The sequence below is a fragment of the Mirounga angustirostris genome, unplaced genomic scaffold (genome assembly GCF_029215605.1).
Source record: "Mirounga angustirostris isolate CCGP_5_RB_7025 unplaced genomic scaffold, mMirAng1.0.hap1 SCAF_10, whole genome shotgun sequence".
Lineage (NCBI taxonomy): Eukaryota > Metazoa > Chordata > Mammalia > Carnivora > Phocidae > Mirounga > Mirounga angustirostris.
The window spans coordinates 115,199,344-115,214,719 of record NW_026991718.1 but is presented as its reverse complement, the minus strand read 5'-3'; the positions used below and the strand labels follow the sequence as shown (position 1 = coordinate 115,214,719).

Genomic DNA, 15,376 nt, shown 5'->3' with positions numbered 1-15,376 from the left:
TGACACAACCCTAGCCCAAGCCCGTCCAGAAATTCAAGTGGGGCTCTTTGCTTAGGTCCCTGCCCTTCTTACTATTATTATTAAAAAATCTATTTTGTCATAATCCAAAAAAAAAAAAGAACCTAATCAAAAATAAGAAGCTAAATAATCAGAGAAAAACAGTGAGATTAATGCTGTAGCAAGCAGGTCAAAAGACTACACCAGGGCACAGAAATTTAACAGGCTACTGAGGTCAGAGAAGGCTTCTCAGAACCATGCCTTAAAGGATAAGGTGGAGGCAGAAGGGAGGGAAGCGTTCCAGCCTAAGGTCAGCATGTACCAGGGCAGGGAAGCATGGAAGAGCTTGGCTGTTCTGCGAATGGGAGTAGTTTGGTGTTGACAGACGAAAGTCACAGCTAGCTGCATAAATCAACAGGAGAGAAACTGAGCTGCAAGATAGTCTGAGGGCAGAGGGCAGTGACATGGCCCCATGTAGCACTGGGTTCCAAGCCAGACTCCGTCTGGCATCTCTCCCTCCCCTCTGATGGGAGGAACGCTCTTCACAACCCCCGACCCGCACCAGCTCTATCTCCCTATGAGAGTCAACACCCTCAGCAACCCCTTCCCAGGACCCCAGTCCATCTCACCGATCCTGCAGCTCAGCCTTCTCCAGATCGCCCTGACTCTTCAGCTGTATTAACTCCTGGCTCCTTTCATGGGCTTCCTTCTCCAGTTCCTGGGTCTTGGTTAGTAGAAGCAGCAGCTGGGTTGGCTCACTCCCATCCAGTCTCCCAGATCCATCAGATTCGCGAGACTGGGCGCCCACAGTCAAGCGCAGACAACAGGTCAACAGGGACCCTGAAAGCCTCACATGCTCAGCCTTGAGCTCCGTCAGGTCTCTGAGTACAAGCAAGGAAAGAGCGGACTCCAGTGGGGATGGGGGAAGGGAGCATGGAGATCAGGCCCAGTGAAGCCTGAGAAGCAGGTCTGCGGAAAATCATCTGAATCCAACAACATCATCCCTCCCCACCCACTCCTCCACCCCCCCTACCCCTGTCCCCTGCTTCCATAGCAGCCCCCTGTCCTAAGTCTAGAATCGGTGGGGGCAAACCTCCCTTCTTATCCCCACACTAACCTGTCAGTAGCTGACTTCATTTCCAGGAAGTGACGTCGGAAGGTCACCACCTCCCGCCACAGACCAAGAAGGCGACCGTGCTCCCCTTTCAGGTAGCCCTTGAAGAACTGTGTATTCAGAAACCCAGGTCATATCGAAGGGCAGAGGGCTGTCTTTTGCCAGCACAGGAGTCCTGGATTCTTCCTGCCTACTCAGGGGAGGGCAGGAGGGACTTACGGGAGATAGCTTATGAACAGGTGTCTGTATTCAGGTCACACTGAAGCATTTAATAAAGCTAGCAGTGGTAGTCAAGAGGTCAAAGGGTTTGAGATGGCATATGACCCTCCTCCGAGCTGATTAGAAAAAGATAAACAGCAGCTGCTACCGCCATGATTACCACAGACTTACAGTGAGGACTAGCATAGTACCTGGCACCCAGCAAAGGCTCAGGAAACATTCGTTTCCTTGCACTGGGATCTGAAAATTCCCCAGGGTCTGTATCCGGCCTTTCTTCCCCATTCGGTTTCAACAGCTACCTCCTTAGCATCTAGACATGTAGACCTCCAGAAGAGGGGAGTCAGTAAGCTTTCAGATCCTTCTAGAACTGAAGCTAGTCCCTCAGGCAGGAACAGAGCTGCTCTGAGTGTCATGCCACCTGCCAGCAAAACCTCGACAAGGCAGGTAAGGACAGAAGTCAGCCGAGAGCCGAAGCAGGGCAAAGCCACCAGCAGGAGCGGGGAGGAGGGCCGGGGACCCTAGCAACAGATCAGCTTCCATCCAGGTCCTGAAGGTACCCTTTTCCAGCGCGGACCAGGCCCCAGAGTGCAAGCCCTCCTGTTCCTCCTACCTCCTGCTCCATCTGCCACTGGCTCTCCTTCCTCATTAGCTCGTCCCGGGCTCGGCTCCAGTCCACTGTCAGTTTTTCCACATCTTCCCGAAGTGCTTTATTCACCACGTCAGCTTTTTGCATGTGCAGTCGAAGCTGGGTGTTCACCTCTGCTAGACTCTCACACCTGCACTGGGGAGGGGCAGGAGCAAGTGCAAAATAAAGGCTTAATCCAACCCTTGGACCTCTCGGAGTAAGATGACAAACACTGGAATTTTCCATTGCCAGGAATTGGAGGGCTAAGGCTGAGGTCTGTGGTTTGAGCCCTGTTAGCGCTCAGGGCGTAGGTGCTCCCTCTGCCTTCTCGACCCACGGGCCACCAGAATCGCCCCCGCCAGAGAACTTGGGGTTGATCACCTCTGTTGCTCCTCCTCTAATCGGACCAGCAGCTGCTCCAGGTTCGGCTCCTCCACGCTTTCCCACCTCTGAGGGGTTGGTCCCTTAGCCAGACAGAAACAAGCCATATTTACCTCCGAGGAGAATACCATTCAGAGCAATTCCCTGATGCCCCCTTCTGCAGCCACCCGCTATCTTTTTATTCCTCCTCTGCTGTGTTAGCAATATGCCTCTTTTCTCAATCACTCCATCCTGAAGGTAAATCCACTGCATCCCCTTCTCCAAAAGTGGACCAGTGACGTCTCCTGAAAGATGGCGTTGGGTAGTGAAAAGAGCTTTCAACCCAAGAAGTGTAAGGTAGAGCTTTCACTAACGGCCTTGAGTTCTACTATCCCACATTTTGGACCTCAGGAAGTTATTCAACTTCTCTGAGCCACACAGTCTTCACTACAAAATGAAGGCGACACCGTTCCTTTCAGAAAGTTGCCTCATAGATTGAGTGATGTCATTATATACGACTGCCTAACGGTGCCTGGCCTACACAGAATGGTGCTCAGTAAATTTTGGTTCTTCCCTTCCTCTGAGAGAACTTCTCTGAGGGTAACGTGAGAAGGTGCAGAGAGGGAGCTGGAACAAAGGCAATGGGTTTTTCAAAGCCAGTTCTACCCAGCCAACGGCACAAATAAATCCTCTGCCACAGACATGTTTAGGCCTGCTAAGGCCCACATCTAAGACAGATAAACAGTGACACCTTCTGGAGGAAAAATGCATTTCTTCCCTCTGATTCCACACCCTTTCCAGTCTGGTTAAATCTCCTGAAGCTGCATTTTGTCCTCAGAGAGCCAAGGGCTGGCACCTTGACAGGCCTGGAATAGCCAATCCAATGAAAGTATCTGTGTGATAAAGCTCCCAGGGGCTGAAGAGAGAGAGAGGCTTCCACCAAACGCGGCCTTATCATACCCCAACCTCCCTCAGTCAGCAAACAAGGCCTTCCTTACAGGTATAGTCCCTGAGGACTCCGGGGAACACAAAACAGCCTCCCTCACCCCGGTGGCTTCCAGCTGCTTCTCCAGCTCTTGGCACCAGGTCCGGTACTGCAACACCTGAAGCCAAGAGAGCAGGGTTTGGGTGACGGTCATGGCTGGAACACACAGCCCAAACCAAACGCCCGGGAGGATCGGGGGCGGACCTGCTGTGAACAGAGTCTGGGTGATAACAGTGGGGTAAGGCCATAACATCTTGTCGTTTCGATTTGGTCGGTTAATAATACTCTCTCTATGCCTGTGGTATTGGAGAGGTAAGATTGGAGGCTTTGGAACCAGAAAACACAGGGCCAGGTCCTAGCTGTAGCCGAGGAGAGCAAACACAGACAGCTCATTTAGCCCTCGTGACTGCCATCTTTAAAAGCAACAGGACAGATCTCTCATGGAGCAGTTGTGAGCATCACAGGAGGGGCTGTTTAGGGGCATTCCCACCACAGGGCTCTGTCTCCTGGAACCCTTATCCCCCTCAGCACCTAGCGCTCGGCCGTGTTCTCTTTGCCTCCCTGCAAAGGCCGCTGCCTCACCTTGGCCTGCAGCTTCCTCACGAGGCTTGCTTGCCTCTGCTGGGCCTCCTGGGAGCTCTTCAGCTTCCGCCAGGAGGCTGCTTGGTTCTCCGCCATCTGTTGCTGCAGCGCTAGTACCTGCTCCTCCAGCACCAGCTGCAGCGCGTGGGGCTTCATACTGTTCACCCCAGGGCCTCCCGTCTCCATGGGAGCACCAGACAGCTAAGCCCACGGGCCCCTATGCAGCCAGAGGCTGCTCACTCCCAGTAAGGTCTCTGATCATTGCTGTGCCACTTGGACCTCCTCTTGAGCTGGGGACCAAAGCACACAGAAGAGTTGAAAGGAATGTGTAAGTGATTCAAATTTACTCATCAAATACTCACTAGGTCTCACAAAGCTGGGTTGGGCAAAGTAAGTGGGTTCCTCTACGACAGGACCCATCAGAGCCTTTAAAATACTAACATGGACCCTAATCTCTAAGGCGGGGGGGGTGCTAAGGGACCAGTGTTTTCTGGCACGCCTTCTGGAACTCTGCACTAGACCAAGAGCGCCTGGTTTACCACCCATCCCTGGTGCCTGGCACAGTGCCTAATAACCATCTGTGGAAGGAATCGCTGAAGGCGTTCTAGTCTAGTAGGGGAGAAAGACACAATCACAACACAATGAAGTCTGTGTAATCATAACAGAGACGTTACAGGACAGTAAGGGAAAACAGTGGAAGGGCATTTAACCCAATCCGGTGGTCTGTGAACTGTGTGAATCATCATCACCACAGTTAATCCTTGTCAAGTATGTCTACGGGTCAGTCAGTTAAGTGCTTTACCCGTACGAGGTCATTTTGTAATCACAAGAACCTTGGAACCTTCCAATGCCTTCCTATCCCATTTCAGCGTAGGTAATATTATAACTCTTTGTACCTGGATGAAGAAATTGAAGCTTACAAAGGTTAAGCCTCAGTTAAGAAATTAAAAAGGTTAAACAAGTTGTCCAAGTTCGTATAGTTGGCATTCGGTTGATTAGGGATTTGAATACAAGCAAGTCTGACTCTCTGACAAAGGAACAGAGTAGCAGGCATTTCAGGCCGGGGATCCATTAAGAGAGTGGGGGTCGGGGGGGGGGGCATGGGGGAAGGAATCAGCTTCAGTAGGATAGCAAACCTCCTCACGCAGCAGGAGCTGGGCCAAAACAGGGCAACGGACCACCCACAGGGGCAGAGGGGAGATGGGGAGGGAGGGACACCAGCCTAAGCAGAGAGCTTGGGAGAGGCATAGTAGAGGGGGAGGCATGGTGGTCAGGAAGAGTTTGGGGTGCCAATTCAAGCTCTGCCTCTAATGGGCTCTGGGATCTCAGACATACCATTTCCCTTTCAGGCCCTCATCCAAAGATGAGGGCTCCCAGCCACGTGACCTCTGAGTTTCTGAGGCCTCTAAAATACACGATAACCTGGGAGGAGGTGGGTAGGTTAGAGTTCTTATTTTATTAACCCTGAAACATGAGACACCCACCAGAAGGGTTAAGGAATATTTGTTTTCCCAATTACCTATCAAGAAAATAGAATATTAGAGCTGCCCTCTTGGTCCAGCCAGCATTCCATCAGTGTGAACATCCGAAGAAAGTAGTATATACAGCAAATGCAAATCTAACATTTGCATATACAGTGGGAGTTTCAGGGGCCCCAAATTCCTTTCATGCACCAAACTGTTGATTTCCTACATCCTGGCTCAAATGCCACCTCCTATCATGTCATCCCAGATGTACCCAGGAAGAATTGATCACTTTTATAGCTACATGTATGACACTACATATATATATATATATAACATTTGTATGCATAACTATATATATAATAGAGAGAGCGAGCCTAATGACTATATTACATTTTATCATTATTGTCTATCTTTTCTACTAATCTGTGAATTCCTCAAAAGCAGAAGCTGTCTAATTAATTTCCATCATTAGTATGTTGAAGAAATGCATGTGGGCCTCACTCCAGGCAGATCTAAACCCTTAGCAGAGGTTACAAATGTGGCCTGCTGGTTCTTTTCAACCATTATGTGGCCTATGTCAAGCTTTTAAGAATTCAAATTAGGGGGGGCGCCCAGGTGGCTCAATTAGAGTTAGGGTTAGGGTTAGGTTAAGCGTCTGCCTTCGGCTCGGGTCATGGTCCCAGGGTCCTGGGATAGAGCCTCACATCAGGTTCCCTGCTCAGCGGGAAGCCTGCTTCTCCCTCTCTCACTCCCCCTGCTTGTGTTCCCTCTCTCGCTGTCTCCTCTCTCTGTCAAATAAATAAATAAATAAAATCTTAAAAAAAAAAAAAAAAGAATTCAAATAAGGTACAAATATTTACCACTGGGAGAATGCATACAAAATTCTTATTTCTGGGGGTGCCTGGGTGGCACAGACAGTTGAGGGGCTGACTCTTGGTTTCAGCTCAGGTCAAGATCTCAGGGTCGTGGCATTGAGCCCCGAGTCCGGCTCTGCGCGCAGCGCGGAGTCCACTTTGGATTCTCTCTCCCTTTCCCTGCCCCTCCCACTTGTGCACGTGCACTCTCTCTCTCTCTCAAATAGATAAATAAATCTTTAAAAAAAAAATTCTCACTTCTGACTCCTTTGGAAAATCACAATACCTAGTGACTTGTGACCTGCATTCCTACAAAGCAACAACCAGCTGCAGTTAAGAGTGTTTGCCCCCTTAGAGAGGGCATATGCTCTCTGGTTCACTGGTCTCCACCCCCCCCACCTCCCCACCCGCCCCAGCCTATTCTCTCCCTCACACTGATAGCAGATTTTAGTTGTCATTTATCATTGCACTTGTGCTGTTGCTTTTCTTGTAAGAGTTATGGAGGAAAACTCTGTTTACTAACCTACGTTACCTCCCGGACAACAGAAGAGCCTGTAGGAGCCCATAAGGAAAGTGCAGAAAGCAACAAGAGTCGAGGGGCACCAATACCCCGGGCTGCCTCTTCCTAGCCTCTGACCCGGGTGAATGCAGTCTTCCTCCGCACTCCGAAGATCCTCTTTTTCTGCCCTTCTTTCCGCCACGGCTGTGTCAACCAGCTCACCGTGGCTCTGAGAAATGCTGGCTCAGTCTCTCCCTATGTAGGGAGAGACTGAGCATTTGCTGTAGCACAACCCTGCTGGGAAACCACTCTTGCTGCCAACGCTGCCAGCAGCAAAAGTAGCTCTGAGCTGCTTCAGGGGACCTGATGGGCCCGTTCTCTCTGGATACTGTGAGGGCTGGCGCTGGGCTTTTGCACGCACTGGGAGTCTCAGAGGTCCCAGGGGCTCCCTCTCCCTCCTTGGAGTTCCTACCCCCCGATGTCTGATTGAACCATACAAAATTGCCAATATTTGCCCATTTTTTAACCTACAAAAATGATAATGTCATATAGTTCAACCTACTATCTCCACAGGCAGCTCTGCCACAGTCCCCAGAATTCTCATACTAAACCATCTCTTAGGATGAGGCTAGGGCCGCTGTTAACATGGAGGGGCGACTGCGTGGCTCAGTCAGTTAAGTGTCCGACTCTTGGTTTCGGCTCAGGTCATGATCTCATGGGTTGTGAAATCGAGCCCCGCGTTGGGCTCTGCACTCAGCACAGAGTCGGCTTCCTCTCTCCCTCTCCCTGTGCTCTTCCCCCTGCTTGTACATGTGTGCTCTCTCTCTCTCAAATAAATAATCTTTTTTTAAAAAAGGCTGGTATTAACATGTGTACATTATTTGGGAAGGTGATAGTAATACTCCAGTAAAGAAGTGGAATTATATTAGAATTATATGATTATTGGGCGCCTGGGTGGCTCAGTTGGTTAAGCGACTGCCTTCGGCTCAGGTCATGATCCCGGAGTCCCGGGATCGAGTCCCGCATCAGGCTCCCTGCTCGGCAGGGAGTCTGCTTCTCCCTCTGACCCTCCCCCCTCTCATGCTCTCTCTATCTCATTCTCTCTCTCAAATAAATAAATAAAATCTTAAAAAAAAAAGAAAAAAAGAATTATATGATTATTTTACTTCAGATAACTTAAAAATTTTAGAGCTATTTAAAAATTTAGTCCAATCCTCCCATTTTATAGATAAGGAAACTGAGGCCTTATGAACAGAAATGCAGTAACTTCATTTTGTTCATGTTTTATTTATATGCTCCATTTACCTCAAAAAATGATTTGGAATTGTAGCAAATGTACCATACAAATGTAAGATTTTTTTTTTTTAAAGATTTTATTTATTTATTTGACAGAGAGAGAGATAGCGAGAGCAGAAACACAAGCAGGGGGAGTGGGAGAGCGAGTGGGAGAGTGCCGAGCAGGGAGCCCGATGTGGGACTCGATCCCAGGACCCTGGGATCATGACCTGAGCCGAAGGCAGATGCTTAACGACTGAGCCACCCAGGCGCCCACAAATGTAAGATATTACTAATAGGGGAAATGGGGTGTAGGGCATATGGGAACTCTCTGTATTATGCAATTTTTCTATAAATCTAAAATTGTCCTAAAAATAGTTTATCTTAAAAATGATTTGAAGTGTTTTACGATCAAAACAGAACAAAACAAAATCCCCATAAAACTTAAGTTCATTAAAACTAGAATAAAAAGAGGGAACGCACAGAGAAAAATTACATCAAAATCTTTCTGAAATTGAGATTTAGTTTTGAGTTTCCTCAAGATGCACTTCAGCACTGTTTTATTAACACTCTGTCAGATCTCCCAGAGAACAAACTAGCAGAGCGCCAAAAGAAAGGTCGGTTTCAGTATCCCCCCCAGCAAAGGAAAAGGTCAGTAGTTGGCAAATGGTAACAGCCTGGATCGCATTCACGTGAGATCATGGATGTCAGCAGTTCTGTAAACTGTAAAGCACTGAATAGACAGGAAAAGGAAAAAGATTCACTTCTCTTATGTATTAACTTATCCCATAAATGCTTATGAATTGGAGCTCAGTTCCTGGCAGTCTGCCACCATGATACAGAGAGGAGCGAGATTGACCTCCTTTTGCTAAGAACCAGACGGGAAGGAGCAGTAACCTCTGAACCTAGGGTGGAACGTAACAGAAGAGTGATATACATTATGTTTAGTTCCCCTCACTAAATTAGTTTAGTATTTGGAAATACTCCAAAAGGGGTATTTAAATAAAGTTTAAAATAGAAGCAACACCACCTAGACTTGGAGGTGTATATACTGCAAGGACTAGGATGGGACTAGTATCATTAAATACAGCAAAAAAGGAAAAATGCCTGAGGGCACAACACTTTTTACTTCCTGAGCAAAGAAACTATATATGTTTGTCCGCAGAGACAATTTCTGTTTCTCATTCCACACACAAAAAATTAGTATGTTTTCTGCCCCTACTACGCCATGGCACCCATGAAAAAGCTCGTGGTGAAGGGGGGGAGGGTGCAAAAAAAAAAAAAAAAAAGCGAGTTCTGAGGTTTACCCTCGACCGGACTCAACTTGTAGAAGATGAAATCATGGATGCTGCCAATTTTGAGCAATTTCTTCAAGAGAGAATCAAAGTGAATGGAAAAGCTGGGAATCTCAGTGGAGGGTAACCAAGAGCAAGATTACTGTAACTTCTGAGGTGCCTTTTTCCAAAAGGTATTTGAAATATCCCACCACAAAATATTTGAAGGGGAATAATCTATGTGATTGATTGTATTACATCCTAGATTAACTAGGATGAGGGAGAGGAGGAAGATGAGGATTAAAACTGATTTATCTGGAATATTTTATATGAATTCTTTTTTTTTTTTTTTAAAGATTTTATTTATTTATTCATGAGAGACAGAGAGAGAGAGAAGCAGAGGGAGAAGCAGGCTCCCAAGGAGCAGGGAGCCCGATGCGGGACTCGATCCCAGGACCCTGGGATCATGACCTGAGCCGAAGGCAGACGCTTAACCGTCTGAGCCACCCAGGCGCCCCTATATGAATTCTTGAATAACACTTGGGAACTAGAAAAAAAAAAAATAGCTTGCGGCCCCTTCCATAAATCTCCCATGTGGGGCCTCTCCCTTTTCTCCTCCCACCTCTCTGGCCTCTCCCTTTAGTCTCCTTTGCTGGTTTCTCATCTCCCCAACAAGGTTAGAGGCCCCGGGGCTCAGGCTTCTGGCCTCTCCTCCATCTACATTCATTTCCGGGGCAACCTCATCCAGTTTCATGACTTAAAATAGCACCTAAACACCCATGACTCCCCATGTTAGGTCTCCAGGCCACACTTCCCTCTGGAACTTCACACTCCTAGACTAAGTCCAGACACCTATTTAACTTCTTCACGTGGGTGTCTAACAAGCACCTCAAAGTTAACCTGTCCAAAAATGAACTTCTGCTCCTCCAATCTTCCCCATTTCAGTATATGGCAATTCCATCCTTCTGGCTGCTCAAGCCCAAAGCCTATGGTCATATTTACTCCATTCTCTCACAACCTGTAACCAATCTATCAGCAAATCCTGTTGGCTCTACCAGATCCTATTATTTTTTCAAACCCCCACCACCACCATCCTGAGCCAAGCCACTCTCTCTTGCCTGGTGTGGTGGCTTTTAGGAATGCCCACAGATTCTTTGATATTCCTTCCTTCAAGAGGCACAGCCTATTCTCTGTCCTTGAGTGGGAACTGGAATAAAGTTAATGAAGCTGAATAAAGTAGAAATGACTTCCAAGAAAAGTTCATAAAAGGCACTATGGCCTCTCTCTCTTCACTCTCTCCACCATGTCCTGAGGACACTCAGACAGCTCCATGAAAAGGTCCAGCAGTAAGGAAACATCCTGGGAGCAGAACAGCCATCAACCTGACTACCATCTCCTGACAGATCCTAAGCCATAAACACCCAGCTAAATTGCTCCTAGATTCCTTTTTTTTTTTTTTTTTTTTAAAGATTTACTTATTTTGAGAGAGAGAGAGAGCATGAGCGGGAGGGGCAGGGGGAGTGGGAGAGAGAATCCCAAGTAAGGAGCCCCGATGCAGGGCTGGATCCCACAACCCCGAGATCACAACCTGAGCCAAAACCAAGAGTCGGAGCCTTAACCCGACTGTGCCCCATTCCTAGATTTCTAATCGACAACTGTATGAGATAACAATTGCTATTTCAAGCTGCTAAATTTGGGGGTGATTTCTTGCCCGGCGATAGAGAATTAATACATCTGCACTACTGCAAAAGCTTCCTGTACTGTTGGAATGCTTCTACTCTTGATTCTAGAATTTGTTCCTTCTCAACAGAGTGATCAGGGAGTGATCCTTTTAAAACAGTGACAGATTATGCAACTCAGAACCCTCCAATGGCTACTCAGAGGAAAACCCAAACCCATCCTCATGGCCTACTGGCTCCTAATTATTTGATCCCAGCCTCCAATCGTTTTAATTCCATTTCCTACTCCTCTCCCGCCACACAGCCCTCCTTGCTGCGTGTGCTTGGAACACACCAAGCCACCCACTCATCTCTGAGCCTCTTCCTCCAGTTATCTTCTGGATTCGCTCGCTCCCTTACCATGTTCAGATCTCTGCTCAAGTGTCACCTTCTCCAAAGTTGTTCCCTAACCACCAAATATAAAATACCACCGCCCCTCCACACACACTGGTATTTCTATTTACCTTACCATGTGTTATCTGTCCCTATCTGATTATTATGTGTAATATACTTATAAGAATGTAAATTTCCCAAGTACAAGAATAGTTTTATTGACTGCTATATTCCAGCTCCTAAAACAGTGCCTGGTATATAGCAGGTACTCATTAAATATTTGACTGACTGAATGAAAGAATATAAGGGCATTAGGTAACATGATCCACATCACCAATGGTCCTACAAAACGCTCACAGCTCTATAACCCTCTAAAACGTAAAAAACAGATCATGTACCTTACATAGCACTTTACTCTCTCAAAACAATTATTTGCAATTTTCACAAAAAAACCTCTGAGATACGGTCATTGTCTTCATTTTGCAGACAAGAAAAATGAAGCTCAAAAAATGGAAGGGATATAAATGATTGGTAGCCGAGCAAACATGAAACCCCAATCTGCTTCCAAACTCTAGACTTAATCCATTACGTTAAGCTGCCTCCTAAATCATGAAATATGAAATCACAGCTCTGTGAGGGGTACTTTCTAAAGGCTGCGAAATGATGAGGTCTAGGTCTGCAGCTCTCTGATGGAAAAGGAGCAAAGATGTGCCTGAAGGAACGGAGTGCTGGCAGTAAGTTCTAGCCCGGATTTTGTCACAAACTCACTCTAAATATTTGGGAACATTAATTCTCCTTTCCAAGCTCTCTCAGTCCAATGCACATCATAACCGCGGCCACCGTAACACATGGGGTTAAAATAAAAACCAGTTCAATAGACATTTATCGAACCCAAAGGCAATCCAGTGAAATTATCACAAGCTCTGGGGACACACAGCCTAGAATGCATTTCCCAGCTCCACTCACTAATTAGTTGTGGAACTCTAGGCAAAATGATCCACGAATGCCTCAGTTTCTTCATGCATAAAATGTGAAGACATAGAACCACTTTATGAAATTGCTGTGAGGACTAGATGGGCCTTCACGTGTAATGCATTTAGTAGCACTTGACGCTTCGTGACTATCTAGGAAATATTATTAATATCATCATGTGCCAGACTCCGTAATATAGAGATGAAAAAGGCAAGGCATAACGCCCCAAGTGCACGGGTGTACAAGAGGGGCAGGAAAAATAACTCGGTGCAACGAGTTCAAAAAACCCAAGCAGCGGGATTAACATCGCCTGCAGAAAGCGGTTGGAACTGTTTCCAAGGACGCGATATGGGCGGCGGATGCGACTGGGCTTTAGGACAGATCACGTGCAAAGCCCCAGGGGCAGAGGGAGCCGCAAAATTCTGGGAGGCGGGAGCGAGACGCGCGCAGCAGAGCACAGCGCCTTTTCCTGACACCCCCGGACTCGCAGCTGTTGGATACGAGGGTTGGGAAGATCCCTTTCTGCTGGAATTGGAGCCCAGAGTGGTGGCCGCAGCTGGACGCGGAGGCAAGGGGCCGGAATCCCTAGGACGGGTCCGAGACCCTCTCTGGGCCTCGGATCCCTCCCCGGGAACGGGAAGCCGCGGCTCGAACGGGATTCCACAAGGCGCCCTTCGCGGGCGCGTCTCTGGGCCTCGGACCGTTAACCCAGGCACCTCCCGCCTGCCCTTGAGGCCCCACCTCACCACGCTCGGCTCCCGCGATTTCCAGCGTGATCCTCACCGCCCGAGCGGGAGATGCAGCCACTAAGGTCCGGCCGGGGGCGGGAGCCCAGCACCCGGCCGCGGCCCAGAACCCGCCCCCCAGGCTCCCGCCCCGGCGGAGAGCCCCGCCCCCCGAGTAGGCGGCCCATAGGCGGATTGCGCCGCTTCGGGGCCTGCCGCCATGTTGAGTACTGGCAGCCGACTTACTGGAGTGGCCCAGAAGGAACGGTGAGATTACATTAAGAGATGTAAGATTCCCTGGCCAGAAATGAGGACAGCCAGGGTTGCTGGATTTGAGTAAGGGAAGTCTTGGTAAGAGAAAAATCTTGCCCTCAATCATCCCCGTTTTGGCTTCGAGGTTACACACTGCGCATGTGTATGGGTCCCGGTTCTACGTGCGCCAGCTCACTGCTCCACCCACAAATCCGAGTGCAATTAGCAACTGCGTGAGGAAGGAGGGAACCCGCTCCTGGGTTGGGATAAAACCTGCCAGGCAACCTCTAGGGTTTTCTCGCATTCAGACCTCCAAGCTCCAAGCAGCCTCAGGCAACACAACACTTATAGCATACTTAGTGTCGTTTCGACACACGGCACTGTTTTTCGCCCACGTCTTACACAGGGTGGCCTCTGCCTGAATGTCTTAGGCCGAAGAACTGTAGTTTGTTTAATTTTCTGTGTACGCCTGACTTCCTCTAGAGGACTCTTTCTTACCTATATGACCCAAGTGTTATTTTATAGCGTTTTGTGCTTAAATTATCAATGCATTATCAATCAAAACATTTTCTTGGAGTTGTAAATTTCATTTACCTGCCTCTTTTCCACTAAGTGGTTCTAAATTTTTAGTTGGGATTAAAAAACAAAAACAAAAAATGGGGGAGCTTCTTAAAATGCAGAGTCTTGGATTCCACCCCTAGAGAGTGAGTAAACCGAGGGTGAAGCCCCAGAATCTGCATTTTGGCAGATACCTTAGGCGATACATCGGGAACACATTTGAGAAGCACTGCATAGGGCTGTGTATCTCTAGTACTCAGCACAATCCCTGGTACAAAATAGGTGCTCAGTAAGTGCTGAGTGAGTAGATGAATGGATGAATGGACAGTAGGAGTGGAACACAATCTGCAGACAAAAGAACCTGAGAAGGGAACACTTTGAAAGAGCTATACTGTATCTTTTCTCCTATAAGAACAAAAAAAGTTCTTAACAGTTACTTTGAGAAAAAGAGAATGTAAGTGGGGGGAAAGGGAAGGAGGGGGAGGACCCGGATTCTGAAAGGCAAACTATCTAGGGAGAAAAGAAGAAACATCACAGACACTGGACAGAGAAAAAGATGCAAAGAATCAGTGGTGTGGGAATCCACCCCAGGCAAATACTCCTGCAACAGGAACTCAGCAAGAGTGTTCACTACAACAATATTTGCAATGGAAAGAAAAGAAATAACCTCTTTGCCTCAGGGCCTTTGCATATACTACGCCTTCTACCTAGACCGCTTTTCCCCCAGCTCTAGGTTTAACTGATACCTTTCCCTCCCTCAGGCCTCAGCTTGAATGATACTTCCTTAGCTAGGTCTTCCCTGACCATGCTATTTAAAATAATATCCTATCATTTTTTATCACAGTACTCTGTTTCTTTCATAGCATTTTCCACTTACTATCATTTTTTTGTTTACTTATTATCTTTCTCCCCCTCAAAAGTTTAAGCTTCATGAGGAGAGGAGACTATATCTGACTTATTCCCAGCATTTATCAGAGAGCCTGATACGTGGTGGGTGTTAAATAAGCATCCATTGAATGAATGAATCAAGTCAGCCCCAATGTTACAAAGGGTGAAGCCCCAGAATTGGCATTTTGGCCGATACCTTAGGCCATATATCGGGAACACATTTGAGAAGCACTGCATAGGGCTGTGTATCTCTAGTACTCAGCACAATCCCTGGTACAAAATAGGTGCTCAGTAATAAAATCCATCAACAAACTACACAATATGTTTTAAGACCAGGAGGAGTGAACATAGGTTTCAGACTACCAATAAAGGGTAAATGGAGTAGAAGGGGATTAAAACCAAACTAATCTTTGATCTTTGCAAAGGGGGGATTTGTTTATTCATTCCCTTGTTTGTTTATTCATTCACCCAGCAAACATTTACTGAGCACCTATTATGTACTAGTATTAGATAATAATACAATTGTGTTAACAGAAAGTTGGAAATCGTATTAAAACATAAAGTAGTACAACTGGGTATTTTGTCTGGGCCAGAACAGAAAGTGGAGTTCAGTGATGTGTGAGGGTGGGTAATATTCCCCCCCCAAATGTTCTCCAGACTTTGAGAATACATCAGCCTTC

The 15,376-nt window shown here is 47.4% G+C and overlaps 1 protein-coding gene across 7 annotated transcripts in view; it reads right to left on the bottom strand.

The window, feature by feature from the left end:
* Positions 1-13,132, bottom strand: part of CEP250 (centrosomal protein 250) — a 52,295-nt gene extending 39,163 nt beyond the window's left edge. For 5 of the 7 annotated variants that reach the window (XM_064573077.1, XM_064573080.1, XM_064573083.1 and 2 more), the window contains exons 1-7: positions 13,015-13,132; positions 3,883-4,172; positions 3,314-3,418; positions 2,337-2,419; positions 1,941-2,106; positions 1,115-1,221; positions 627-878 (exon numbers count right to left, since the gene is read on the bottom strand). In XM_064573077.1, coding sequence (XP_064429147.1) covers positions 627-878; positions 1,115-1,221; positions 1,941-2,106; positions 2,337-2,419; positions 3,314-3,418; positions 3,883-4,068 — 899 coding nt within the window. In that variant the 5' untranslated portion in view covers positions 4,069-4,172; positions 13,015-13,132. The remainder of the gene's footprint in view (positions 1-626; positions 879-1,114; positions 1,222-1,940; positions 2,107-2,336; positions 2,420-3,313; positions 3,419-3,882; positions 4,173-13,014) is intronic. The other 2 variants (XM_064573081.1, XM_064573082.1) reach the window with 1 other exon arrangement.
* Positions 13,133-15,376: the final 2,244 nt, after the last annotated feature.